The sequence below is a fragment of the Centroberyx affinis genome, unplaced genomic scaffold (assembly GCF_046629955.1).
Source record: "Centroberyx affinis isolate AG114_WGS23_722 - 3 ecotype Tasmania unplaced genomic scaffold, CSIRO-AGI_Caff_v1 ptg006085l_1, whole genome shotgun sequence".
In the NCBI taxonomy this organism is placed as follows: Eukaryota; Metazoa; Chordata; class Actinopteri; order Beryciformes; family Berycidae; genus Centroberyx; species Centroberyx affinis.
This window is the reverse complement of record NW_027283096.1, coordinates 77,753-105,628: the sequence shown is the minus strand read 5'-3', so window position 1 is coordinate 105,628 and position 27,876 is coordinate 77,753. Positions and strand designations below refer to the sequence as shown.

The 27,876-nt window shown below is 39.0% G+C and overlaps 1 protein-coding gene across 1 annotated transcript; it reads right to left on the bottom strand.

The window, feature by feature from the left end:
- Window positions 1-2,991: 2,991 nt before the first annotated feature.
- pde6d (phosphodiesterase 6D, cGMP-specific, rod, delta) lies at window positions 2,992-26,358 on the bottom strand. Its single transcript, XM_071512095.1, has 5 exons — window positions 26,132-26,358; window positions 11,403-11,491; window positions 9,515-9,640; window positions 7,241-7,346; window positions 2,992-5,111 (listed from the first exon to the last, which is right to left on the bottom strand). The coding sequence occupies exons 1-5, from the start codon at window positions 26,179-26,181 to the stop codon at window positions 5,030-5,032; spliced, it is 453 nt and encodes a 150-aa protein (XP_071368196.1). The 5' UTR covers window positions 26,182-26,358; the 3' UTR covers window positions 2,992-5,029.
- Between the last annotated feature and the right edge of the window lie 1,518 nt (window positions 26,359-27,876).

Genomic DNA, 27,876 nt, shown 5'->3' with positions numbered 1-27,876 from the left:
ACACACAGACTGTCGTCCACATGGAGCGCAAAGACTACTGGGACATGTAGTTCGACAGCTGACTCGGCGGGTTTCTTCTTCGTCTTGGCGGTTGCTGTCCAATATGTTACATTACCGCCGTCTACTGGATTATATTAAAATGTGCTATTGCCTTCGCAATCTTTGTAAATAAATAAATAAACTAGAAAGACTGTTCCTGGGGAAGCAGCAGTAATAGTAGTACTTACAGCAGTAGTAGCAGCAGTAGGCTAGTAGTAGTAGCAGTGGTAGGTGTAGTATGATAGTAGCAGTGCTATAGTAATAGTATAAGAAATGTAACTTAGGCCTATCATAGGCTACTAGCCCACTGTCAGTTTTAGATATAGAACGGTAAGATAATAATGGCAGATAATTGTAGAGATCAATGCCAGTACAACGTTTGACAAAGCAATAACACACAGGTTTTGACAGTAGCCTACCTCTCATGGTTTAGAACAGTGGTTCTCAACGTGGGGTCCGGGGACCACCGGGGGTCCTTGAGGGGGTCCCAGGGGGTCCCCAGCAAACTGATGAATTGTTAAACTTCACCATTATTTCATTTACAAGAAGTTAACACCACTAGAGAATGTAGAAGAATGACTGTTTTGATCATAGTTTCACTGTTATCTCTCTACCTACAATACAGATAGTCATGGAATTTTGGACAAAATTGTATCTAACAATAAAAAATATTCAGAGATTTTGGTTCGAGAGACAAAATCTCATCAAATGGGGGTCCGTGGGTCTAATGCGGACTAAATTAAGGGTTGGTATTGATATGATAAAGGCTGAGAATCACTGGTTTAGAATACAACAGTCATTTCTTTTTAAAGATGACTGAAGGTTTGTTTCTTAGGATTGGCGTCAACTGAAGTTCAAAATGCAGTAAAGTGTTATAGGCTTGTTGTGTGCTGTTGAGAAACAGTGCAGTTGAAAATCCTGTGAAGTGGGCCACTCATATTCAGTCGGGTCAGAGTCTGACCATTTCATATTTGAAAGTGACTCTGCTGCCTTAAAAGTCACAAAGTGTTGTTACAATGAAATGAATTCATCATTCATTTATATCCCCACATGCTTTAATTTCACTCCGCTTCCAAATCTGACTACAGGCGAAACATTTACATGAATAGCAGGCTATTACACATAAGTAGCCTATAACACAAATGAGGGTTAAAAAGTTTATTGTAAAGTCCAGAATAACAACATATTTTTCCATCCTCAAGGATTAGAAGAGAATTAGAATTATTAGAATTATTTTATTATCCATGCATACCTAGGTTTCAATAGTGAGATATCATCCAGGGTTTCAATATTATTTTTTATAATAATATTATTATCAATTTTAGTGTCCAATGATGGTCTAAATTCTGTTTTCGAGGCTTTTCCATCATGATGACAATGAAATTCCTGGGGGAAAAACTAAACACTTGGAATTTTTTGGTATGAAAATGATCAAATTTGAAGATATTGAAGTCAGCAGCTTCAATCAAAAAATATCGGTATCGGTCTTCAAAAGCCCGTATCAGTCAAACCTTCATGCTGGTTATTAATATGTCATGATGCCCTTGATGACATCACCAAGCTGAGCAACAGTATAGATCAGCATGGAACAGGACTTTGGAGTCAACATCGCTGCCTGTGAAACCTGCAGAGATTGAAGTCACAACGAGATGAAAAATGACTTTTTCACCTTGTTAGCCAATTCTTCATAAAATGATCATCATTATATTGGCCATTTATTAAATATTGGATATTGGCCAGTCAGTGTCATCCACCTCTGATATGATGGAGGTTCCTTCATGACCACAGCTACATTAAAAGTCTGTAGTGAAATTTCATTTTCTCTTTTTTATTATTTGTAAATTAATTCTTCATTTAAAAGGTAGTGATGTATCCCAGATTTTCCTCTATCCTGAGCTGAAAGAGCTGCTAACCCAACAAGAATTCCACTTGTCTGGGTTTCAGTGGAGAGTTTTAGTGTCCCATGATGGTCCAAATGCTGTTTCAAAGGCTTTTCCCCCTTGACAACAGCACCATTTCGGGGGGAATGGAAATATTTTTTGGGCATAAAAGTGGTTAACTTGAAAGATATTGAATACCACCGCAAAATATCAGCTATTGGCAGCTTCAATGCAAAAATATCAGCATCAGCCTTCAAAAAATCCATATCGGTCAAACGCAAATAGTGTCATTGTGGTACTTAAGGCGTCCGATATGTGTTTTTTTTTTTCATTACACGCCTACTAGCATGTTGTTTCATTCTGTCTTTTCTTGGTAAGTTATCATTACGACTACAGGGAAAAGAAGCGTTGTCATCCAAAAATCCCATTACTTTTCTTCCTTGAAAATGGCACATTACTGCTTACTTCATGGCATACCAATAGCAGTACATAAAAATTGTGTGTTAGGAAATCTTTTCCTAACACTCATGGTTGTGTCCTGGTGACTGGAATTTGTTCAATTGGAAGAGTCTGGAATTTGTGAATTTCCAGAGTATGTACAAAGGAATTTGTACGGAGCCCCTCTGGGGTCACATGGTAGAAAAAAAAACTTGTGAATCCCAGGGCACGGTTTAGAAATCTGTACGCAGTTTACAAATCCGTTCACACGGATTTAGACATCAAGTTTTTTTTTCTACCATGTGACCCCAGAGGGGCTCCATAAGTTTGAACCTTTGAACACTTTTGAACAGTCCATCCCTGCGTTATGTCCTGTGCCAACATCCTGTTTTATGAAATATGGTGAATTACAGAAGCAAAACAACATCGAAATGCTGTTTCCTTGTGACTTCAAAACAGCATTACCAGATGCTTCAATAGTTACAAGATGCTTCAATAGTTACAAGATGCTTCAATAGTTCAGTCAAAATGAGCTAATTTGTAGATCCAGAACAGAATCAGTCCTCCAACATGAACACAGTAAGACCAGACGCGACATCAAGTTATTAAACATTTGACAACTTTAATCCACACCTCCTGTCGTATTAAACACACAAGTCTATTTTACAGAGCTCAGTTAGCAGCTAAAAAAAACCCCAAAACAATGACATCACAGCCGTGAGATGGACGGGAAGCCAAAGTTCAAAATCTAGCCAGGACGCGTAGAGCAGAGCTGCGTTCAACAAGCCGCTTACTGAGCTGTTCTGCAACTCTGTCCACTTGGAATAAAATAGTAAACAGGTGAACTATTGTGAATAAACAATGCATGCCCATCTGCATGATGTAATGATTCAGTTGAAACTCCAATGTTTGAAATCAATGTCATTTAAAAATAGGAATAGTTCACCCTAAAATGAAAATTCTGTCATCATCTACTCCCCCTCATGCCAAATGAAACGCAGGTGAAATTTGTTAGTCCATATAACACACAGGGAGGTTGCCAGCACAACTTGGTAGCAGCCTTCTCCAAAACAACTGAAGTCAATGGGGACCAGTTCTTTAGAGCAGTGGTTCTCAAACTTTTTCACGTCAAGGACCCCTAAACTGACACAAATTAGACCACGGACCCCCATTTGATAAGATTTTGTCCCAGGGTCCCCCATCTGATAGGATTTTTTTCTTTTAGATGTTTTATTACAGAAAGTGTATGAAACCCATGACCACTTACTGTTACTTATGGATGGAATTATAGTGAAAATAAATGATTCCCCTTTTTGCTGGGGACCCCCTGGAACCCCATCAAGGACCCCTAGGGGTCCCTGGACCCCACTTTGAGAACCACTGCTTTAGAGTTCCAAAACAAAAACAGCCAAACAATCACACTGTGAATAGAAAGACCTATACACCATTATTTGTTGCAGCTGTAGTTAAGATATACACTAAATGATGGTGTAAATATACTGTAGGTCTTTTTGGAACTCTGAAGAACTGGTCCCCACTGACTTCAGTTGTTTTGGAGAAGGCTGCTATGGAGTTGTGCTGGCAACCTCCCTGTGTGTTATATGGACAAACTTCACCTGTGTTTCAACTGGCATGAGGGGGAGGAGATGATGACAGAATTTTCATTTTTGGGTGAACTATTGCTTTAACTCTTTGCCAAATATCAGCACAATAGTGCAAAATCTCATATTTTAAAGGAAAAAAAAACAACAACCTCATGCTGGCCATGTACCGCCTCCCCAGGCTGTTTGCGAATGAATATGGTACATTCTAACTCAGTGGTTTTCAATCATGTGCCATTGTGACCCACCAGGCCGTAGTTGGGGGGAACTATTCCTTTAACACACCTTCAACCAGAGAGGAGGATCTAGCCGGCGAAATCAGCTGCTAGGTTGAAACGGAAACACTCCGACTCCTGGACCCGCACGGCACATGGTTGAAACCCACTGAGCGAACGTTGGCTTATGTTTCGCGATCATAACCTCTTGTTGAACGCAGCTCAGGAGAGGTGTTGGGCTGCATTTCCATTGACACAAAGCATCTTATATTGAACTTGTCACACAGCTCTGGCGGCTGGCTAAACGGAGAGAAATCACATGTGCAGTTTTTTCATGTTTAGACCGGGCCATGAGAAGATCCAATCTGTGCCACAGCAAGTTCCAAGTCTGATTTTCTGTTCCTGAGTAAATGCAACCGTGGAGTGAGAGTGGGGAGTTCAAAAAAAAATGTACAAATCAGTTAATTTACAGAGCGGCTCCCTGGCTGACTTGAGATCAGTGGTGATGTATTTACAATGGAAAAGTCTGTTGGGGGAAAAGGCAGAGAGAGCTGATCTGGGAAAAGTGGAAACAATGGAAAGATTAACTCTTCTTCTCTCTCCACCTCTTCCCTCTCCTCCCAAGATCTAGAAATGATTCAGGCCAAGACAATGACAATAAAACAACCGAGTTTCCTACACAACAACGCTCAGTTCAGTCACTGTGGGACCAGAGCTGGGGTTTTTTTTTGGACAAAGCATGCTGATCCCAGGTCAGCGACAAGCTATTTATGTCTGAAAATGGTGCCTCGACTTGGTAATTTATAGATCTTGGCAGGAAGTCGGCGGTAGGGAGGGTAGGGTCAGGGGTCGGAGGTCAGACGTAGAAGAGTCGTACCCTGGAGGTGCTGACATGAAGTTCATCATCGTAGAACTTGGTCTCTATGATCACATTACCACTGGAATAGAGAGAGAGATAGACATGAACGGAGGTATTAAAGGACAATTCCAGCGTGATTGGAGTTCATTTCTGTAGATGGTAACCTATCTATCTTGGCTCTCATGGTGTTCCCCAATGTGCACATTAATACGAAAGGGTGAATGGAACTTCTTTCAAAATGTAAAAGTTTATAGGCTGATATTAGCGTTCTGATCTTTCCAAAACTAGATTGTTGGCTTCTCATTCACAGTGATGGATTAGCTTTACCAATGAAATTAGAAGTCTCGGGAGTTGTTTTCTATGCCATTTGGAATTGAATGGATGAATGAGCCCGAGATGTATGGCAAAAATCATTTAAAAATATCATTGCTCAAATCAAATCTGGAATTGTCATTTTAGTGTCTCTATAACAACAGTACCACAGAAAAACAGAGATATACAGTACATTATGATTATGATTAGGTAGACACTGCATCCCCATTTGATCAGATTCTGTCCAAAGGAATGCCATTTAAGAAGTTAGATATGACATTATGGAGGAGATGAGGGGATAGGAGAGATAAGAGTGGGGACAGTGAAATCTAATGATAAGGTAATCATCCTGATACATTCTTTCACTGTGCTAATGTTTTAGTGAATTTAAAGTAACCTATGTAAGATTTTCAGTTGAATCCAGCCTATAATCTTACATCAGAGTGTTTTTACTTGCATAAATTATGAATAAAAACAGATCAGCCATCTGAATAAGCACTCTGCAATCTTACATCTTACATGGTATATCTTTATAGTGAAATTCAACCTCCAGGGGTCCATTTGAACCCACTCAAGGACCCCTGGAGGTTTCCAGACCCCAGTTTGGGAACCATCGCAATATATTACAACTACTTGGTCTATATGGTCACATTACCACTGGGAATAAGAGACAATATAATTGTAAACCAAATATAATTCTAAGGTAAGGTCCTAAACTACAGTAAGGTAGAACTAGGGCTGGGCAGTATACCTTATTTATTATACTTTATTTTTACCATAGAATGGTATTTTATTGCTTTTCATTGAAATACATTATATATTTAAATTGCACATTGATCTAAATGGATCTCTAACAGCAGTGCATCACATTATGTTCTCTGTCATACCAGACACTAAACTTTACCAATACTGAACTTAGGATGTTACTGACATTTTCTAAGCTGCTAGCAGAGTCTAGTATTCAACAAGTCACATAATCGTATGAGTGGAAAATTCATTTTCATAATTAAAGTAGTGGAATCTAATACCATTTTAATTGATTCCCTAATTATAGTTCGGTTTTCATTATTTTTTAAGCATAGTATGAATGGTCAACAATCTGAATGGAGAAACCTGGGTGAATTCATTGGTTGGTGTCCTAGAGTGATGTACAAAATGAAACCAAATGCTGTCAAATATCGTATTGTAAAATATTGTGATATGATATTCTGGCCCAGCTCTAGGTAGAACTACTTAACAATGCTCCTTGAAAAAAAAAATGGCAAAACAAGTAATTGTATGACAATTGTCTGAACAACACAAGCTGGGTTTTTTTATGTTAATTATGACTAATCAAATTAGAAAGGCTAAATAGAAATGGGAAGACTTGATAATATTTCCTCAATATCGCCACAAAAGCACATTTTGCCAATGAAAAAACTTTTATAAATAGTGCTGGAAACACATTTGAATAAGTAATGGCGACCTCCAGACATGCCACACGTTGCTTCTAACATGTTTAAGTCCACATCGTGTCTGTATGACCATTAGTATGATCTGTATGATCTGTATGATCATAATGACCTTTAGGGTTTTCATGAAAACATGAACTATAACTAACATCAGCTGACACTAAAGAGCAATAACACTTGACCAAATATTAATAATCAAGCCTTGAAAGACCATTTCCATTTTTCGGGGGGATGTGATTTTTTTAACTTCAGGAAATCGATTTCTTCACTTCAACCCAGCTGACGAAAACACACCTAATTTGTTTTATTTTTTGCGACTTTTCAAAAGCTTGATTAAAATTCACTCGACAGAAGTATGGGAACATAGATGAGATAAAAAGATGTGTATCAGCAGTATGGAAACATAAGCAGAGAGGAGATAAACACCATATGGGCAGAGACTTACGTTAAAACATTGGCTGGCATCATCTGGGACTCTGGTGCTGCTTCTATCAGAGACTGCCATGTGTTGGTGGAGTTAGGGATGACAAAACCAAACTCGAAAAACCATTCTGGACACAGAGACACAGAGGTAGAGCTCAATGCTACTTCCACAGCCACACAACATACATTTAGTCTGCTGGTAAACTCTCTGCAAGCATAATTTGAGTTTACAATGTTGCCTTCAGCGGACAAAAAGAGAAAAAAAAATTGGCCATATTGCTCATCTACAGTGTGTGTGAAAAGTCTGCAGTCATCCGAATAGTTAAGACTAGGGCTGAACGATTTTGAAAAAATATCTAATTGCGATTATTTTGACTGATATTGCAATTGCGATATGATTTGCGATATTAGAGGGAATGATAATTTTTACATCATTATTCTTATTTTCATTGAAAAACGTATTAAAATGATTATGGTGTGATTTTTGCGGGGATCTGTACCAAACAAAGATGTTTTCTTAAGTCTGTAGAATATGATGTGTAGGCCAGGACATCTCTGCAGCACCACAATATTTCATTTAAAATGCTATTTTGACACATTTCACCTTTAACAAATATTGCGCCTCCTGCGATTTGAAAATTGCAGTAGGCCATATTGCGATTCCGATAAAATTTGGATTAAGGTTGTGTACGACCTTGTGCACAATGGACCCAGTCATTCTGACCGCAATTATATCATTTTGACCACATGCACTCCATTGCATCCATTTCCATGTGGAGCATGAACAAGCTTGAAGGCTATAGGGGTTCTGGTCTGTGAATGGAGGAGTGGGGTTGAATCCCACAAGCGGTTTTAATACAGGTTTAGTTGGTGGTTTCCCTATGATTCCAGACTTCTCACACACCCTATGCATTGCCTCCAAACGGCTGTCCATAATGGCTTTTGGGGTTAGCATCAGGTAGTAACATTAAAAGTGGGATACCTTTTCTACTGAGATGGAGGACTGAAGAGCACAAAGTAATATTTAGGAGCAAACACAACCTTTGGAATCCGTTGAAAAGATTCCCTATGAATGTAAAATATTCGGACTCACTGAGAAGCCTTGAATAAAAGATTGAAGACTATGATATTTATGAGATATTTTAGATATTTTGGTAAAGTGAATTAATCAAAACTGAGCAAGTCCTAATCATAAATGTTTATTTACTTTCAAGTGCTGAAATAGGAACTGTGTAAAAAAAAAAAGCCAGTATCGTGCAGCCTTAATTTAAGGTCATAGTCTACTGGAAACCTCTATATGGTCTATATGAAACCCAGCAGTGTTGTTTGCTATGAACTTTTATGATTAAAATGTCATCTATAGGCTTAGCAGATGAGATTATGCTTGGTTGCTAAGAGTTGCATGTTGGGCAATTTGAGTAATTAGCATAATGAGCTAATTAATCGCCAAAAACTGGAAATGGCTATAATTTTGCTTCTAGTTAACTTAGAAAGGTGATCTAAGAGTCTAAGTCCATGTTTGTGATGTCCAGAAATTCATCTATTACCATGGCGCAGTCATGCAACCTTTCCTCATTAGCATAATTTGCATAAATTATGTAACAATTAGGTAAAAATCAGGAAATGACTATATTTTTCGCTTTTAGTCAACTTAGAAAGATGATCTTAGTCTAAGTCTATGTTCTGATGTCCAGAAATTCATCTCTTGCCATAACTAAATCATGTAACTTTTCTTTGTTAGCATAATTTGCATAAATTATGTAATAATTAGGCCAAAACCAGGAAATAGCTATATTTTTGCTTTTAGTCAATTTAGAAAGGTGATCTTAGAGTCTAAGTCTATGTTTGGATGTCCAGAAATTCATCTCTTGCCATAACTAAGTCATGCAACCTTTCCTCATTAGCATAATCTGGATCCACGTCCATTTAAAAGCGACATGGTATTAGATATTATTTAGTTTTTATTTTTCATTATGCTATTTATTTATCCCCGACCCCGAATGTTTCATAACATGTTGTAAAAAAGATGGATATCATGGCTCTAAAATCGAATGAGAAACATAGCTGCAAGTGGCGATTCTGTCTCTAAATGCTGAGGCTTTTCCACCCTGACAAGAATAAAATTCTGGAGCAAGCACATGGAAAAAAATTTTTTGTCATCAAAATGGTCAAATGTAAAGATCTTGCATATCTGTATAAAATATCTGCTATCAGCAGCTTTAAACCAAAAATGTCAGTATTGGCCCTCAAAAAACCATATTGTAACCATATTGTAACCCGGGTTCAGATTGTTTACCTTCTAGACACTGCCCTTTGAAGAAAACTTTCTGCTCCAGCCTGAACTTCTCCAGCTTCTCTGAGGAGGAAAAGTTCAGTTCTCTGGACACTGCTTTACACTTCAGGATCTTCTTGGGAACCCGAGCTAGAGAGAATGAGTGAAACAATCAGAGGTCAGAGAGAGGAGAGGAGAGGAGGAGAGGAGAGGAGAGGAGAGGAAAAGAGTAAGAACTAGTTGAAGTTTGTATTGTAACTGGATGTTCACATCTATTACTACATAATAGATGTGAATGTAAGCATACAATAGTGCTTTATTAGAAGAGTGATGCCACCCTCAGTTCTGGCTGTAGCTCCATTTGTCATTTTGACAAGATCCATATGTAACAGTTTGTTAAGATGTACCAAGGTAAAGGATGAGAGGAAGGAAGGAAAGTTCACAGGACAGGCCAAAGGAAGATTTCTATTACATGCAGAGGCCATAATTGCCACATCATGGAGGACACAAAATATGATTCTGTGTGAATGGGATAGAGCTCCTTTTGATTTAATGATTGCATTTGATACATATCGTTCCCTTGTTTTAATTACTAGGAGTGGTCATGATGCATATCGCTCCCTCATTTCGATTAATAGAAGTGCATGTGATAAAAATCATTCCCCGGTTTCGATTAATTGATGTATCACATGATACATATTGGCTACGTACACACTGCCAGAATTCAGTAGTGACAACCGAATTTATGAATGAGAGTGAATTTGCATGTCTGGTACACACTGGAGCAGAGCGGAGTGAAATTAGTGGACTGTGTATGTACAGGTAACAGGAGTGATAATGTTACATAACGAATACATGACAATTGGTGTGCACGTGATTCATACTGATGCCTTGTTCTGATTAATAGGACTGCATGTGATACATATCGTTCCTTTTTTTTGTTTTTTTTTGGGGGGGGGGATTTTATTTTACAATGAAAAAGTAGAACACATACACTTCAGGGGCAGATCTCACTGTGCAATATGCAAAACAAGACAAAACAAAAACAAAAAAATAAAACCCTGACACACACACACACACACCATCCACACGCCATTCACACACACACACACACACAAAATGTATAATCACTTTGGTTTTTTACAATATTTTTTGCAGCATCGCCCAGCCCTATGTGATACATATCGTTCCCTCATTTTGATGAACAGAAATGCAGGTGATGCATATTGCTCCCCCATTTTGATTTATAGGAGTGCACGTGATTGATATCGTTCCATCATTTTGATTAATAGGAGTGCATGTGATTGATATCGTTCCATCATTTTGATTAATAGGAGTGCATGTGATTGATATCGTTCCATCATTTTGATTAATAGGAGTGAATGTGATTGATATCGTTCCATCATTTTGATTAATAGGAGTGCATGTGATTGATATCGTTCCATCATTTTGATTAATAGGAGTGAATGTGACGGATATCGTTCCCTAATTTTGATTAATAGGAGTGCATGTGATGCATATGGTTCCCTTGTTTTGATTAATAGGAGTGAACATGATGCATATTGTTCACCAGTGAGTATTCTACTGGGACATTTCCATATACTGACAGAGGAATTTAGGCATATACCCAATGTATATATATATATCTGATAATTAACAAGTTAATTAATCAAGGCATTTGATTGGTTAATTTTCATCATATTCACTATTTTATTTAATAACATCTTTAATAATTAATGCATCATTGTAGTGTTAAACACTTAGAGATCCTCAATATCACATCTCAGAAAAAGGCTCTAGATGTTAACTTATTACATGCACACTTTTGAAATCCATTGACATGCTTTTTTTGTAACACCGGCATGTTTTCTCTGCGTTTGCTGTGTGTTTAGCGTGTTCAGTGTGCGTGTACCTTCATGTTCTACTCCTGGTAGAGACAGGTCATCGGTTCCCTGCCACAGCACTTTGCCAGTCTCTGCATCCCGAAGATTCATCCAGTTACTGATAGGGAGGGGTTAACGGCCAACAACAACAACAACACGAAAGAATATACAGAAAGACGGGAATTACACTGCAACACACCATGGCAGCGTTGAACCACTAGAGGGAAGAAGATACTATACCAAACTGTGCTTTTCTGCTGAAGTACAAAACTGTTATACAGTCATAGCAGCCTTTTGAATAAGATCAGTACCTCTTATTTACAATTTATTGTAAAATAAATTGCCATTCAGCTGTAGAGAGGTTTCAGTTTGTATTTCGGCTTAACACAGGAATAAACCATGGAGGACTGTAACTGCCAAAATCAAAAATAAATAAATAAATGACTCAATAAATAAATTAATATGCCATTAAATGCACCAAAAATAATATTAAAAATAAATGTAGGCATTAATTAATTGATAAAATGTGACATAAATTGATATTTCTGTTTTAATTTGCTTCTGTATTTATTTACCTTTGTATTAATTCCCCTAATGTATGGGTTTGGTGATATATGGAGCCGATACTGTCATTTTATTAAAAAGGGGATCTGGTCCAGTCTGATATGATGGATCTGATGCAGTTTGATTGATTACATATTTATTGTAGAACTTATCAACTACACTGGTTGCCTATGGGAAGCCCTGAATTGATTCTAAGGAGATCTGATCAGATTCCACACAAGTATGCATGGATATGCCTTTTTATTATTAGTAGTGTTAGTAGTAGTAGAAGGCTAATAGTAGCAGCAGTGGTACCAGTAGCACTAATAGTAGTAATTGTACTGCTGTAGTACCCTGACAAGAAAACAATTCTGGGGGAGATTTCTATCCAAAAAATATTATCATTTGTATTTTTTCTGTATAATCCTTTATAATTCTTTATATAATAGTGTTTATTAATTTATCTTGAGTATACAAACTGTTTCTCTAATTGACTAGGCGTCCAGGCTATATGTTGTGTTTCAGTTGTTATGTTTGTTCTATAAACATAAAACTTGGGTACATATATGTTGAGCATGTATGTATATATAATATTCTCAGGTAGGTATGCATGCAAGTGCCTGTGGGTGTGTATGGACGTTGTAAGTCTATGCATACCTGTTAACTGTGCCTTATATATTATTTATATTTTTGTATGACCTACAGCACATTTGTATTTTCTATTCCAATAAACAAAGTTGTGAATTTTTTTTTTATATATATATATATATTATCATCAGTCTTCAAAAAAATCCATATGAGAAAGAGGAGGTTGATAAGCCCTTATGTAAATGATGCTCACTGGTAGCTGGTAGCTGTCCCATCAGGCTGGCAGTTGGTCAGCTGTTCCTGACCTCCACAACCACACCGACAACAATACAGCCTTCAATCACAGACGCCAGTAAAGGGCCTCAGCCTGTGGCTCCACTGTCAGGCAAGCTTTTTTCAGGTTTGTTCATCACAATCCCTTCACACATCACACCCATTACAGTGAGTCTGGCTCCTGATGACAGGCAACACTTAAAGTGTGGATATCAGACTGATAGAGACAATCAGTGTGTATGAACAGACACCGCACGCTCCTCTGTTCTAGAAGATTCTCCACTCAGCAGCCTTCACACTCAGTCACTACTTAGTGTCACACACACAAGTCTCTAGACCATCTGTGATGCCCTTTATCCCTAGATCCTCTCCCTCCCCCCAGCAATTAGCCTTAAAACACACACACACACACACACACACACACACACACACAGACACACGCGCGCAGAGTCCCAAGCCCCAGGACACTGACTTGCCAGTTTACCACACAACGATTAGATGAGTGACAAGCTTCCAACGCAGAGAGGCCAATTGTTTCCTCTACATGCATCACCTCTAATATACAACAAAAACATAAAAACTAACCAAGCAATATATAGCCACTAATATATAGCCCAAACAAGTATGTGGCCAATATTTAGAATTTGCCCTGGGCATATTAAAGGTGCATTTTCTGAGGAGACTGTGTGGATTAGCTAGTAGTCCTACACCATCTACTAGTACACTTTGACATGGCATTTTAGAGTAAGTATTTTGTCCAAACAGAAACTGTAGAACATAGGCCTCATCAATAACAATGCATCTTATACCTCAAATGTGAAACTATCAATGTCAGTGTGGTGTGGAAGGATTTTACAAATCTAGTGTCCAATGATGCTCTAAATGCTGTTGAGGCTTTTCCACCCTGCAAATAAAACAAATTCTGCATCCTAGTAATTTGTAACTAAATTTGGAATTTTTGGGCGGATGGAAACAGTCATATTTAAAGATTTATTCGATATCTGCTATCAGCAGAAAAAAAATATCAGGACTGGTATTGGCCTTCAAAACCCCATATGGGTCAAATCCTATATGGTAGCAGTGCTTTACCATCTCCACCCTCCCCCACCTCTACCTCTGTCTTTCTAGAAATGTGTGCTGAGTTGAATGCTTCCTCTAATCCTCTCAAGTCTAACTAAGTCCCAACTCCACTCAAACTCATCCTCCTCCTGCACTCCTTCCTGAATAATCCAGGCCACTCTGTGGAACACCAGCCTCAGTCGTGCTACATCACAATGTCTGATTACTTCCTAAACACTGTTCTACATGTCATTACAGAAAATTATAGGCAGGTCAATCATTATCCTCCTCTACTTTGAGTAGAGGAGTGCCATCACCCTTCATTCCCCATCAAATTACTTCCTTATAAACTACACATAAAAATATAGCCATATATGCCGTGGTTCAAGCACTCATGGCACTGAAGACCCATTTCAGCTATCTCTTGTAGGGAACACCCACCTGCAACAACCACATTTGTAATTCCATCTACCAGTTCAGGAGATGCAAATTCATGCCATTTGTGGCACCCCTTATGAGATGATCTCTGCTGAACATGTGTAACAAGTTTTGTATTGATTGGAAAAATGGTCACAAAGTTCTGGGCGGGTTTGTGTTAGGCCACGTCTATTATGTCTTACGTCTATATGTCGTTGGTTGCTGGCGGCCATATTGTTTATCTAATTTAGCTGGAAAATGCTTTCAAAGTGTATCTCATCACCATTTGGCTATGTACCAAATTTGGTGTTGATTGGTGAAAAACTGGAAAAGCCTTAGGGAAAAACAGTTTTTCACAATGTTAAAAATGGCAGAAATTAGTTGACCAATGACCGGATCAGTTCAGGCTCCGTTGATCACCGGGGTGAAGTTAGTTTGAAGTTTGATATTCACCGGTTGATGCGCCTTTTAACGTCAATAGCGCCGTGTCGATAGCATATTTTTTCTCAAATTAATCTTTTTTATAGAGAGGAACATGGAGCCAATGTTTGACAGTGACAGTAGAAAAGCATTCAGTCGGTCCAAACCCCCAAGGAGTATTTACTGTGGAACCAGGTAACTGAAAGCACCTTAATGTTTTCTTTAGGCAACAGTAGATTGTTAATTAAGGCTGTGTCCCAAACCTGATGATTAGTGATGATTTCTGTACAAGAGTGATGACATCAGCAGAAGACATATTTTAAAGGCGTGTCTTTAAGTGGGTAACATGAAAGTAAGTAAAGTAATAAAGACTAACTTAATAACGTAACTAGTTACTATTTAGGGGAAGTAACGAAGTAAAGTAACTAGTTAGTTTCAAAAGTAACTTTCCCCAACACTGGTCCCAAGGCAGATTTGTAAAGCTAGGACAGCTGGATCATGTTACCAAGTTTGATGTCACTTTCTGTGAGATACAGCATTTTAAAATTTGAAATGTCACTACAGCTCCCCCCCTTCTGGCTGAACGCATGTTTGAAATGCTGTTCCAGACAAGACTGACAAGTTTGGAACTGATTGTGAAAATGCACTGCAATCTATAAGTTATTGTATGATTATTACATCATAGGGGTGTGTATCATGTGTAGTGTGGTGTAGGCGTACCGTTACCATAGAAGCTTCTCAGCGGCTCCACAGATAACCTCATCTCCAACATTTATTTAAGCGACATTGGTTTATGTATCCTCTATTTTGTTTACCGACATGGTGATAAATGACCATAGTAAGCAAAATCGTGGCATTTATATACATTTATATGGCTAAAATACGGAACAGACGGGTGCGTAGTCCGACAAAAACAGAAGCCATGCGTATCTCCTACTTTTCTATGCAGCTAACTGGTGTGTGTTTAAATGCCCACATCAATTTAGAGGCCATTCTTTACATAAATACTTGCAATATTTAAAACGTTATTTTTTTTTTTTCATATTTTCCATGGCCTATAGCCTACCTTTGCTTCTCAGTTGGAGAAAGAAAACATTTGCACAATAAAAGCATTTGAGATGCATAATATTGTCCATCGTCTCACTCTGTTTGGTATTAAAAAGATAAAACACATGTTTTCATTTTATTATCAAATGTTAAATTATAAAATTTTGAATACCGTGATATAATACCGATACTGTCCTGACAGTGGAAAATACTGTAATATTAATTTGAGTTCATATCGCCCACCCCTATTACATCATAGGCCACACCCACTTTCATCAATCAGGTCCAACCTGCTGTACCTACCTAACCCATGGTCCTAGAGTATCGGAACCACATTTCGGGTTTAGGAGATACTGTTTTGTGGCTATTGTGGCGCCCCTACTGGTTGATTTGAAAATGCCATTGCAGACATGCTTGTTGTCCTCTCTTGAACAATTTCGCCAGGTTTTGTGTTGATTGCACCAATGGTGTATCAGTTATAGCCAGTTTTGTGTTAGGCCACACCCATTGCAAAGTTCATTTGGATATGGTGGCCATATTGTTTAGCGGATTTTGCTGGAAAGTGGTTGCAAAGTGTATCTCAAGGCCCTCTGGCTACATACCAAGTTTGGGTATGGGGCAGAATATTGCTGCTGCACTGCTCTCTATGAGTTGAAACTTTAAACTATGTCGCACTTGCCAAGTCATGTTTACTTATATAGCTCTTTATCACAAGCATGTCTCAAAGGGCTTAACATACCATTACATACAGTACATGTCACATACCATACTACATCATACACCTCATAGAAAATACACAAACAGTCACGCCTAAGGGTAATTTAGAGTCTCCAATCCTGACCTGCATGTCTTTGGACTATGGGATGAAACCCATGCAAACATGGGGAGAACATGCAAAGTCCACACAGAAGAGTTTAGAGAGTTTTCTATGTGATTTAGTGTTGATTTACTCTTCAATGAAAATTCAAAATGCATTATCAAAACGCATTATCATACACAGTTTTCTGTTACTTGGTTATTCATGACTTAGTGATGGTAGGTCTAGGAGTTAAACTCACAATTTGGTGCTCTGGAGACCTGTGCCCTAAGCTCTAGGCCACTGGCTTTGCTGTGCCAGAGTGAGGAAACAAAACAAAGGGACTTTAGGGCAAAGGATTAGTGGAGGGCATTAGTGCCCTCCACTAATCAATTTACACATGGCTTTACAGACATCAATCTTGAGAGTACAGTCATCGTTTGTCTTTAGCTTGGGAAAGATTGATCAAACTATCTTGAACATATCACATTGTCAATTTATCAAACTATTTGCAGCTGGACATTTCGATCTACTTTCGATCTACATTCTACTTTCGATTACGATCTTCACTTCTGCTATAAAGAGGGGTTGACTTCATAATCGGGGGCAGGTACCGGCGTCCTGAAAATTTCAACTCTCTAGGACATACGGCTGATTTTTTTTTACAAACTTTTTGATTTTAATATCTATGGAGATTTGATTATTATGTAATAAGCCACACCCACTTTCATCAATCACGACCGAATTTCAACAACACTCCTCAACATGTGTTTCAAATTTTGGTTTAATTAATGGCCAAATTTGTGTTAGACTGTGTTTCGTTAAAAGTTCATTGGTTGATAAAAAACCAAACCATTTTGGCCTATCATTTATGTTTATGTAACTTTTACAGGTGATGTTCCCAAGATGTCCACACCAAGTTTCGTATGAATCAGATCAACAGCCTAGGAGGAGTTGTGAAAAAAGTGATTTTATAAAAACTTTAAAATGGCAGAAAAGCCAATATGGCGGACATTGAAAGTGATATATGGGTTGAACCCCGCACCTTCAAAAGAACCTAGGAACCCAAGAATTTTCTCTCTGTGTTCAGAAGTTATTGGCCAAAACGTAAAGTTGCTTGTTATAGCGCCACCATCTGGCCAACATGTGTGAGTTGCCTTGCCTGAGTAGTGGGGGGCCGTAGGAGCCCACCTGCCAAATATGGTTGCTGTAGGACTTACAGTTTCTGAGCTGCAGACACTTTTAATGGAGAAAAAGAAAGTGAAAGAAAGTGCTTGAACCTAATAAAAATAAATCAGTAGCAAAACAATAGTGGTTCGTTACTACGTGTTTGAACCACTAATAAAAACTTACACAGCAATCGATTTCAGCTTCAAAAACATCACAGATAAGGTTGCACAATACTCTCTCCAAGGATCAATGCAGGTTCTGTGTGTGTGTGTGTTAACCTCCAGGGTGCCTGCAGCCATCTGTCAGACCACACACACACAAACACACACCTATACCTACACACACACACACCTGTTAATGAGTCCCCAGTGAGTAGCTGCTGTCATCTTTAGTCTGCATTCATTTTTAAAGAGAGGCTGATGGTTCAAAATGCTGGCAGCTTCCTAATTCCCAGCCTAACCCAGTACAAATAAACCCCATCTCTAGCCTTCTAAAGACCAGGGTTTTCAATTCAATCAATTCAAAATGTTAACAATCCCATCAGTGTAACATGTTTGGTTTTTAACCCTGTGCATGCTGCATTACCTTCTTTTATTGTGTATTGTCTCTAATCTCTAGTTATATGTTAATACAGATTGTGTGAGCTACTGGACACCTGAATTTCCCCAAGGGGATGAAAAAGTATCTATCTATCTATCTATCTATCTATCTATCTATCTATCTATCTATCTATCTATCTATCTATCTATCTATCTATCTATCTACCTATGTGAACAGTGCAATTTATTCATGATATGCATGAAGTCATTTCCTAAGGTTTTCAGTATATAAATGTATAGTAAATTTCACCTTCTAAACTGATTGAACTGAAAGTAAAGAGAAGCCAGGCCAGCTACAGACCAACCCAAGCCTTAACCTTGATACACTACAGACAGGCAGGGGAGGAATACAATAAATCCAATAATCAACTCACACTTAACACAATATCATCATCATCGCCATCGACATGGTCATCATAATCCCCATTATCACCAGAATCACCTTTACAGGGCTGAGTCGGGCTTTTAGAGGGGTTTAGCTGGTGGGTTTGGTACTGTTGGAGCCCATTCAGAAGTCCTTAACAAGGAACCCTGACCCTGACCTCTGACCTCCCTGTGGAGGGGGGCAACCACATTTTTAGATATTAAACTTAGTACTGGTATCGAAGTCATAATTTTGATGTCATGGCAACACTACTAGGGATGTGCATGAGTACTCGAGTACTCGATTTGGACGTCAGTATTCGTTCAAAGGTTCAACGTATAGAGTACTCGCATTTTTTTTTTTGCTTTGTAAAAAAACATGTATATAATAAATATAAACGTAAATTGACCCTGTTCTATATTAAAAGTTTACATTTTTTGGATGGGACTGCTAGCAAAAATGATAGATCTGCGCACGCATCGTTACAGGATCTAACATTACAGCCTGTAACGTGCCTGGTCGCCATTCCATAATTTATGGTTTAATAGGCTAATTGAAGCCTGGTTGTTCAATAAATGAATTTCAAATTGCACTTGTTTTCCGTTGTTGGCCAATTTACATAAATGTGAAAGCATTAGATAGTAATAGATATTCTTACAGGCCTATAGCCTACGAAATTAACTGTTTAGCGTTACCCAAACTTTGGTTCCGCTTGTGTGTTTCCAGTCGGACACGGACCCCTACCCACATTTTCGCTTGGGTGTTAATTTCGGACCATATTCTTACATTAGTTTCTTTTTTGCGAGTACTCGAGTACTCTATAATAATTTAATGCGAGTACTCGAATATTGAAATTACTTAAAATGCCCATCCCTAAACAACTAGTTAACATTAGCATTAGCAGCATACTGCTGTCCTGTCAACATTAGCTTTACTAGTCAAAATTTGCATTAGCCTTTAGCAGGATGCACCATGACCAGCCAGTGTTCACAACCCAGTTGCATTTTAAATGGTACATGCCTTAGGTCACTGAGCCACCAGGACATCCTAATAATAATAATAATTATTATGCATTTTATTTGTACTGCACTTTTCATTCACAGTGAATCTCAAAGTGCTACAGAGTTAAAAAATATAAAAACAAAAACAAAGAAAAAGATAGCTAAGAAATCTAACAAGAGTGAACATGAAAAACCAGTGAATTTTGATCTTTTAGTTACTTTTAATATCAGGTTTCATGAAACATGAATCATCGGGGGAAGCAGACTAAAATAGCACTAATTGGTTGGTTTGACACAGAGGTCATGAGCAACTTCTTTTACCCCTCACCTCGTCCTGTGTTGTACATTCAAATTATTAAGTCCAATAACTCAGGCATACATTGGTAACCTTTTTCTAATTTGGCACATAGATAGTCGTGGTGTCTCATAACCTGGACACAAGAATGGCACAGATTGGCCCATAAGGTGCACTATAATAACCCCTCAAAGTAACCGGGCTTTCACACCAAACGCGCAATCACAGAACCACCTTGATATTTCACCAGGTTTTGCGCCCAGAGTTCAACTATATTGAACTTTGACCTCCAAATACGCTGACCTCTACGAGGCGCGTTATTTGCATATTCAAAAGAAGCCTAGATAGTATCATTGCTGTATTATTTCAGCCGCTTTGTACGATGTTAGGACCTGAAAGCATTAACTTAGCACATTATTCGTGTCATTAGTAAATCTATCTACACCATTTAAAACAGACTATTTACAGAAAACTAACCCATAGGCTGTTGTAACTGCTGGTGACCCCACTAGTGCATATCCATTCAGGCTCACATTGGAAAGGTGACAATATGTTTCTGTAGCCTACCGAGATTCCAGCTTGCCCTCTACCTCACGCAAACTATGCGCATAGTCGCTTCTGGTGTGAAAGCCCTGTAAGGCTCAGCCCTGCCATGCCTTTAGTTGTAGAGATGTGAAACTTGGTACAGATATCTATCTGGACATGCTGAACACTTTTGCCTCTAGGGCCCATTTTGGCTGCCATCTTCTCATGAACTGCAAGTCAGAATGACACAAAATTTTGCAACTACATTAATTGCGTAGGCCTCTATTTATTATGCAAAAAGATAAGGCATCGGTCCTAAAATGGTTAAGTTATTCATCTGATAATTTTTTAACATTTGCACAAAACGTTCAACAGACTGTAACATCGTGACAAAAAACCTTGAAATTCTACAGGTTGGTCAGAAACAAAATTTCAAAGATAATCACCAAGCCACATGTTGATGTTGTGATTTGAAGAAAATACACTTGAACTTCTGTTATGTTGACTCTAATACCCTTTGCAGGGCATGGTAACCTGAGGTGATTATCAAATTCAAGAATGCCAAGTCGATACCTATGACGTTGTGGAGAAAGTTCTTCCCAAGTTGTCTTGGAGAGAACAATCTTCTCATGAAAGTAAGCACTAAATGCAAAATTACAGTTTGAGATGGACTGTGTTTCACATCACGTGTGATTAACTGAGACACACAGCTGTTCATTTTGCCAGCTGTTTCAACCAGTTCTGTACTGTAGGCTACAGCGCTGCCCAGACGTGATGTGTCCTTCTCACACTGAATCTTGGGGCTTCCCATACTTTACCGAAGTAAACTTCCATAATAGCTCTACCGTATTTCCTCTAATAGTGGCCAGTAGTCAATTAAAAGCCGGATCTCCGATAATGGCCGGGGCCGTGGTCGACACAAACAAATAAAGGCCGGCCCCAAATACAGGCTGGGGATAAAAACAAAGGAAAAAACAACGGTGGATACCGGTAAACTCGGCGGAAGTCTCTGGAGCGTTCCGTCATCGATTACCATAATTATCGGTAATGCACTGCAGTAACAAAAAAACGGCTACCTAACGAACCCCAACAGAAGCAGATCAGAAAACAAGCAAGCTTCGTACTAAAATATGAGCAAATATACTTATCAAACAGAGGGAATTAGAAATAAAGGCTGTAGGCTTTACAGGCTACAAAAATATACAAGACTATTAGCCTTAGCATGGCTACATGGATAGAGGGTAGAAAATCCCTGTCCCACTAAATCATGGATTTAGGCATTACAAGACTACAGCAAGAGGCCTGGCCTTACCAAGAAAGCTAAGATACACACACACACACACACACGCATACACATAGGGAAGCATTCGTCTTCCAAAGACATCTTGCGTAGAGATTGCCCTTACATAGGGTTATGTCCCCTTTAAGATCAATGGTATCTAATATAGAGATAGAGATTAATAATAGAGACTGTTTTACACGGCAAAGAAGAAGAAGAAGACTGTTTTATGCATCTCAGAGCAGCAGAACTACAGCTCAGAGCAGTCCGCCAGAGCTATATTAAGTTAAGACATTTTTACCTGCTGCACATTTATACACCTGATATACACCAGATTTTAGGGTTCCTCCATCTCCCAAATCCTAATTTAACCCCTTTGCACTGATCGCTTGGTCCAATATCAAAATCGGCCGCTATTCACTCTAAATATGAGATTGGAGAATTTTGATAAGGACAACCGATTGATGACACCAACCCAAACCAACCAAAACAATACAATTATTTTGAATATAATAATTTGTAATAATATATAATAATTTAGAATAGCACCACAGTAAGCCTATTTCTGGAAAAAAAAAAATCAAGGACTGTCTTAAGGGAGTAGTTCTCCCAAAAATGAACATCTGGTCATCTGCACACCCTCATGTCAGTGTTAACACTGGTGAAGCTTGTATATCTACATAACACACAGCTAGTTAGCTAACACAGTTCCATGCCAGCCTTCTGCCAGGGTTTATTCTTTACAGTTCCAAAAAGACCATAAAATTACTCCAAATAGCTCCTGCAGCATAATCCATGTGTTCTGAAGCCAAATGGTTGCACCGTGGCTCCAACACTCCAATATTCATCTCATTTTCTGCACTGCCTTCAAATGCCGTTGGAAATACTGTAATTTTGAGAAGAAAAAAGTACTTGAATACACGTTGGCTACAGGTTGTAGCCCATTAACGACTGTCAAACTCAAAAGGACAAGCTTACAAGGAGCACATGAGCGCTACAAGGCGTCCGCAGCTCCGTGAGAGGGGGAAATCTTGGAGATAATGAGGTAAATACTGGACTTTATGACCCACAGTGTCATTGTTAAGATTCAGAACACTTGGATTATGCTGCTGTAGCTGGAAGTAATTTTATGGTCAAGAGATGTACCGACTGTGTGGTTCAATTGTGCCTTGCCACCGGACCGGACCCCCCGCAGATGACCTACAGACATGTCCAGTTCTCACTGGCTGTAGAGCAGTGCAAGCCTGGGCCATAGCTGTAGTAGCAGTAGCAGGCAGTGCTGGTGTGCTGCTTTTTCTAGAGGGTATTACTGGGGCTATTTCAGTCCTAGCTGGTTACATAAAGACAGTCAAAGACAATAAGAGGGGAAGCATCAACCTACCTGCCCTGGTGGCTGCTTAACTTTTATCCACTCACACACTCTATCACCTCCCAGATGCAAAGCTTCAGCTTGTTTTCATCTAAATAAGGCCTGGGCTAGGGCTTACACAAGTCAACAGCAAAGAGCTGGTAAATTTTGGCTGTGGCTACTTTCTGCACTTTCTGTTCCACGGAAATTGTGTTCCAGGAGCTAAGTTTGGCTGCTAAAATAACTCCAGTGGCTCATACAGTTTTGTGATCCACCATCCCTGGGGATAATATCTCTACTATTAATAAGAAAAATGATAACAAAACGAACGAAAGTAATAATAGACACACTGACACACACATAGATACCTAGATACATAAAGCTAATACCTGTCTTAGTAAAAATTACATGGTTAACAGGGCTCAGATACAAATGTCCCTTGCTATCATTCTGCCTACAGCCAATAAGTCACATATGTATAAAGAATTGCCATCCTGCCTACAGCAAAGAGACAACTCATAACTGATAGCTGGACAGAATCGGCCATAATGAAAAACAACCTATGTATCCTAGCAGGTAGTTAATTGCATTCACCTGGCATCCCAGGCGTAAATATGTCCCTGATTAGAACGCTAGAATGAAAACCCGCAGGGTTCTGGGTCCTGAGGACCAGGATTGAAAACAAAACTGCTCTAAAGAACCAATTCCCAGCCACTTCAGTTGTTTTGGAGAAGGCTGACATGGAGCTGCTCTAGCTCAGTGGTTCTCAACGTGGGGTCCGAGGACCACCAGGGGTCCTTGAGGGGGTTCCAGGGGGTCCCCAGCAAATTAATGAATTGTTAAACTTCAGCATTATTTCATTTACAAGAAGTTAACACAATTAGAGAATGTAGAAGAATGACTGTTTTGATCATAGTTTCACTGTTATCTCTCTACCTACAATACAGAAAGTCATGGAATTGTGGACAAAATCATATCTGACAATAAAAATATTTTCAGATTTGGGTTTTAGAGACAAAACTCATCAAATGAGGGTCCGTGGCTCTAATGTGGACTACATTATGGGTCCTTGACATGAAAAAGGTTCAGAATCACTGCTCTAGCTAACTTGCTGTGTGTTACGTGGACATACAAACTTCATCAGTGTTTCAACTGACGTGAAGGTGAGTAGCCTAGGTAATGACAAAATTTCAATTTTTGGGTGAACTATTCCTTTAAGACCTTCGACAAAACGGTAGGGTCTGATGGCGAATTCAATAATTTCAATAAATCAATTCAATAAAATCGGTCTATGTGTAATTTCTGGTCCAATGCTGATCTCTATTGTTCAGCGATGTCATTACAACAACAACTCAAGGCTTGGCGGCTCCTCTGCCCTCCTCAAGCACTAGCCTCAACAGAGACTAAGATTGTATTATCAATCTTAGCCTCAGTGGGTGTAATTCCGGGTTTCAAGAGCTGCACAGCGCCATCTATCGGTTCGGAGGGTGTAGGGCATTGGTCACATAGCAATGGATGAGCTCTTTGGCTTCTGTGTCAGGTGCCTGTAGATGGCGCTGTGCAGCTGTTGAAACCCGCAATTACACCCGCTGAAGAAGCCGAAGAACACCAGCGGACATTTTAAGTTGGTTTTGAGAGAAATGAAAGGCTGGGACATGACTAAAACCCCTCTGTATTGGAAAACTACGGAATACTACCAGTGCGGTGTGACGGACAACAACCGTGGCTTTAAGGGAAGTACTGTGTATGTTTAATTGTTACATGTATGGAGAAGTAGGGTCGCTATAAAGAGAGCTCCCAGTGTTTTTAGCCCCCCCCTGCGACTGCTAGCTACTCAAGCACATGCCCTCTGCTTGGCCTGACGTTCTCTCTACCAGCGTAACAAAGGCTAACGTTGAACGCAACAACAAAAAAATGAATTAGAAAACGTGTAGGAGACTTTTCTAGGTGAGTTAACATATTCAGTAATGGCAGAACTGTTATTTACAAGTCACTTATTGTTGCTATTGGGTAGCTAGAAGGCTAAATAGTCAAGCTAGCTGCATGTTAGCCAAGTCTATTGGCACTGTGGTAGGAGGGCCTTCAAACAACAACAACAACACAGCGGCCGCTCCTGTGTTTTTTTTTAATGCAGAAATCTCTGTTCTCTGGCTGTTCACTTTGTCTCACTCACTACTATTCAGGAACCTCTGCTGACATTTACTAGTCCTATTATGCTTCAGTAAAGCAGAAATATTACACATTCAACCTTTAACTTTTATAATTGGTTCACACTGTTCCCTCTCACCCTTCACAGTTTGTTTTGGTGGAGGAAGATTGTCTAAAGGCTAGTATTTTATTGAAATAAGAGCTGCTTGGTGGGTTATATGAGTGTCAATTTTACCAGGTATGCATGTTTGCAAATAAGCACAGTAGGATTGAATTGCCACATTTTTAAATGGAGTAAACCTGCAGCAAAACCAAATAATGAGCTACTTATCGGTAGTAACATTTTTTTTTTTTACTCTGCTGGCATAACTGTTAGCCATCAGCTTGCTACACTAGCAAGGATGCTTGACAAGGAACAGCTGGCATCTGACAGCATGATGCATCAGTCAAAACCAACTAGGTCAACCTTACCTGTATCGCCATTAATTGCCAGTCTGTAGCTAACTGTTACTGAAAGGTTTTTATGGGTACAGCTGGCTCATCTAGCACAGAGAGCAGCTAGCCAAGCAGGGCCTGGCATATTTGCTGGTAGACAGTTTTTCTTGTGAGCTAGCTTCCGATAACATAGAAACAGATGCAACAGCTGTTCATCCTGTCAGATCAGAACAGGCACAATCACATCAGCTAACTAATGACAAATGACAAGTGAAGCTAATGACAGGCTAGCTACAGCAGCCAACATTACAGTACGTTAGACCAAAGACAGCCACAATAAATGTTATTACCATCTAGCTAGCTAGTAACAAACAAGACAGACAATTACCCTATTACTGTCCGACTAACATGAGAGGAACACCAGCAAACCTCTTCTACAGAAAAAGGATACAGTTTGAAGCCTTTCAAAATGTCCTTGGCCCTGTCTTCGTCTGAAGACATTTCGGCAATCTTTCGTTTTCGTGCCTTGAGAAAAAATGGCCAGCAAAAAGGATGAAGCTGCTTGTGATGTTAGCGAAACTAGCAAACTATCTAGAGAACTAATGTGCTACCGTTGACCACAAAATATCATAAAGTCCGCGTACGGTGTAGTTCACGTTACGTTGCTGACCTGCAGGTTTAATCTGATCCGATAATACAACCAGCTAAACTAAATAGACTCAGCTAGCTAGCTGACAGCTAGCATAGCCAGTCAGAGGCACTGGACAACTCCCACCAGCCAATCACGAGCTGTAAAGGGGAGGCTGGGGCAGGACTAAACTGGATAGAGACGCGTCACCAATGGCAACGGCCATTGTGTGCGCACGCACACAAATACACACGGGCGCGCGCGCACACAAACACACGCTATGGAGGTATGGCAAAGTCCTAACATTTAATATCATTTACCACCAAAACGTTCAATAAATTATTATTTGGTCAGTGTAATGAAATATTAGATGTGGGGACTGACGAGATATTATTTGGTCAATGTGATAAATTATTAGACATAGGGATGTTCTACATATTATATTATTATTTGGTCAATGGCTTCCAAATAGATTTATGATGGTTTTTGCTTTATCTTTACTCTCCTTAAAGTATCGCGCATACCACACCTTACCATACCCAACTGACGCCCATGACACACACACACAATTCACTGGGGTACAGAGGGAGTGTGGTGTGTGTGTGTGTGTGTGTGTGTCTGTGTGTCTGTGCGCGCACACACACACACACACAACACACATACACACTCCCTCTGTACCCCAGTGAATTGCCCCCTCTTGTGGAAAGTGACTTAGTGACAAGGCTCCAGTATGTACAGCAGGCAGGTTTAGTATCTAGAATAGGTGGACTGAAGGCTCTAAATTGCCCATAGGCATGAGTGTGTTTGTGTAGTATGATGTATGTAATCTAGTAAAATTATGTATATGACATAGTATATGATGTATAGTATGCATATGATGTATATGAAGTATGTGACCTACATGAAATAGTATAGGATGTATATGATGTGTATATGTATGATGTAGTATGTATATGACATGTACTGTATATGATGCTATGTAAAGCCCTTCGAGACATGCTTGTGATAAAGCACTATATAAATAAACAAGACTAGACATACAATAACCATGTAGGCCTTTTAATCATTTTTTTTTTATTGTTTTCATTTTCCATAATTTGATCTAATTCTAATTACCTCACTGTTTCTTTGTGTTTTATTGTATGTAAACCACTTTGTGAAAAAACATGTTTTTAGAAAAATGCTCTACAAATAAAGTCATTATTATTATCATTATCAAAAATACGGACAATTGTTAGATATTCCAATATACCGGACCTTTGATGTAGGAAATGTGTGTGACTGGACTTGCTGGAATTTTAATTGATTATCCAGGCAAGTCAACCGCCAAAAAATTCCCAAAAAGTCCTAAAAATTCCCCAAAAATCCAAAAAAGTTCAAGTATTCCGTTTTTTCCCCAGAAATTTAATGGAATGATTTCTCTGGTCAGACATCTGATACAACAAAATAATAATAATAAAAACATATTTACTAGCTGTGGCCAGGAAGGAACCTCCATCATACTACATAAGTGGACCACACTGACTGGACTATATTTCATTTTTTTTATATTTTTATGGCATTTCTGC

Excerpts from the sequence above, each read along its gene's own strand:
- pde6d (XM_071512095.1), bottom strand. The coding sequence starts at position 26,181 with ATGTCTTCAGACGAAGACAGGGCCAAGGACATTTTGAAAGGCTTCAAA. Across the intron at positions 11,492-26,131 it reads ATTTTGAAAGGCTTCAAACT|TAACTGGATGAATCTTCGGG; the intron begins GTATCCTTTTTC and ends CCTCCCTATCAG. Across the intron at positions 5,112-7,240 it reads ATGCCAGCCAATGTTTTAAC|TGGTAATGTGATCATAGAGA; the intron begins GTAAGTCTCTGC and ends TCTCTATTCCAG.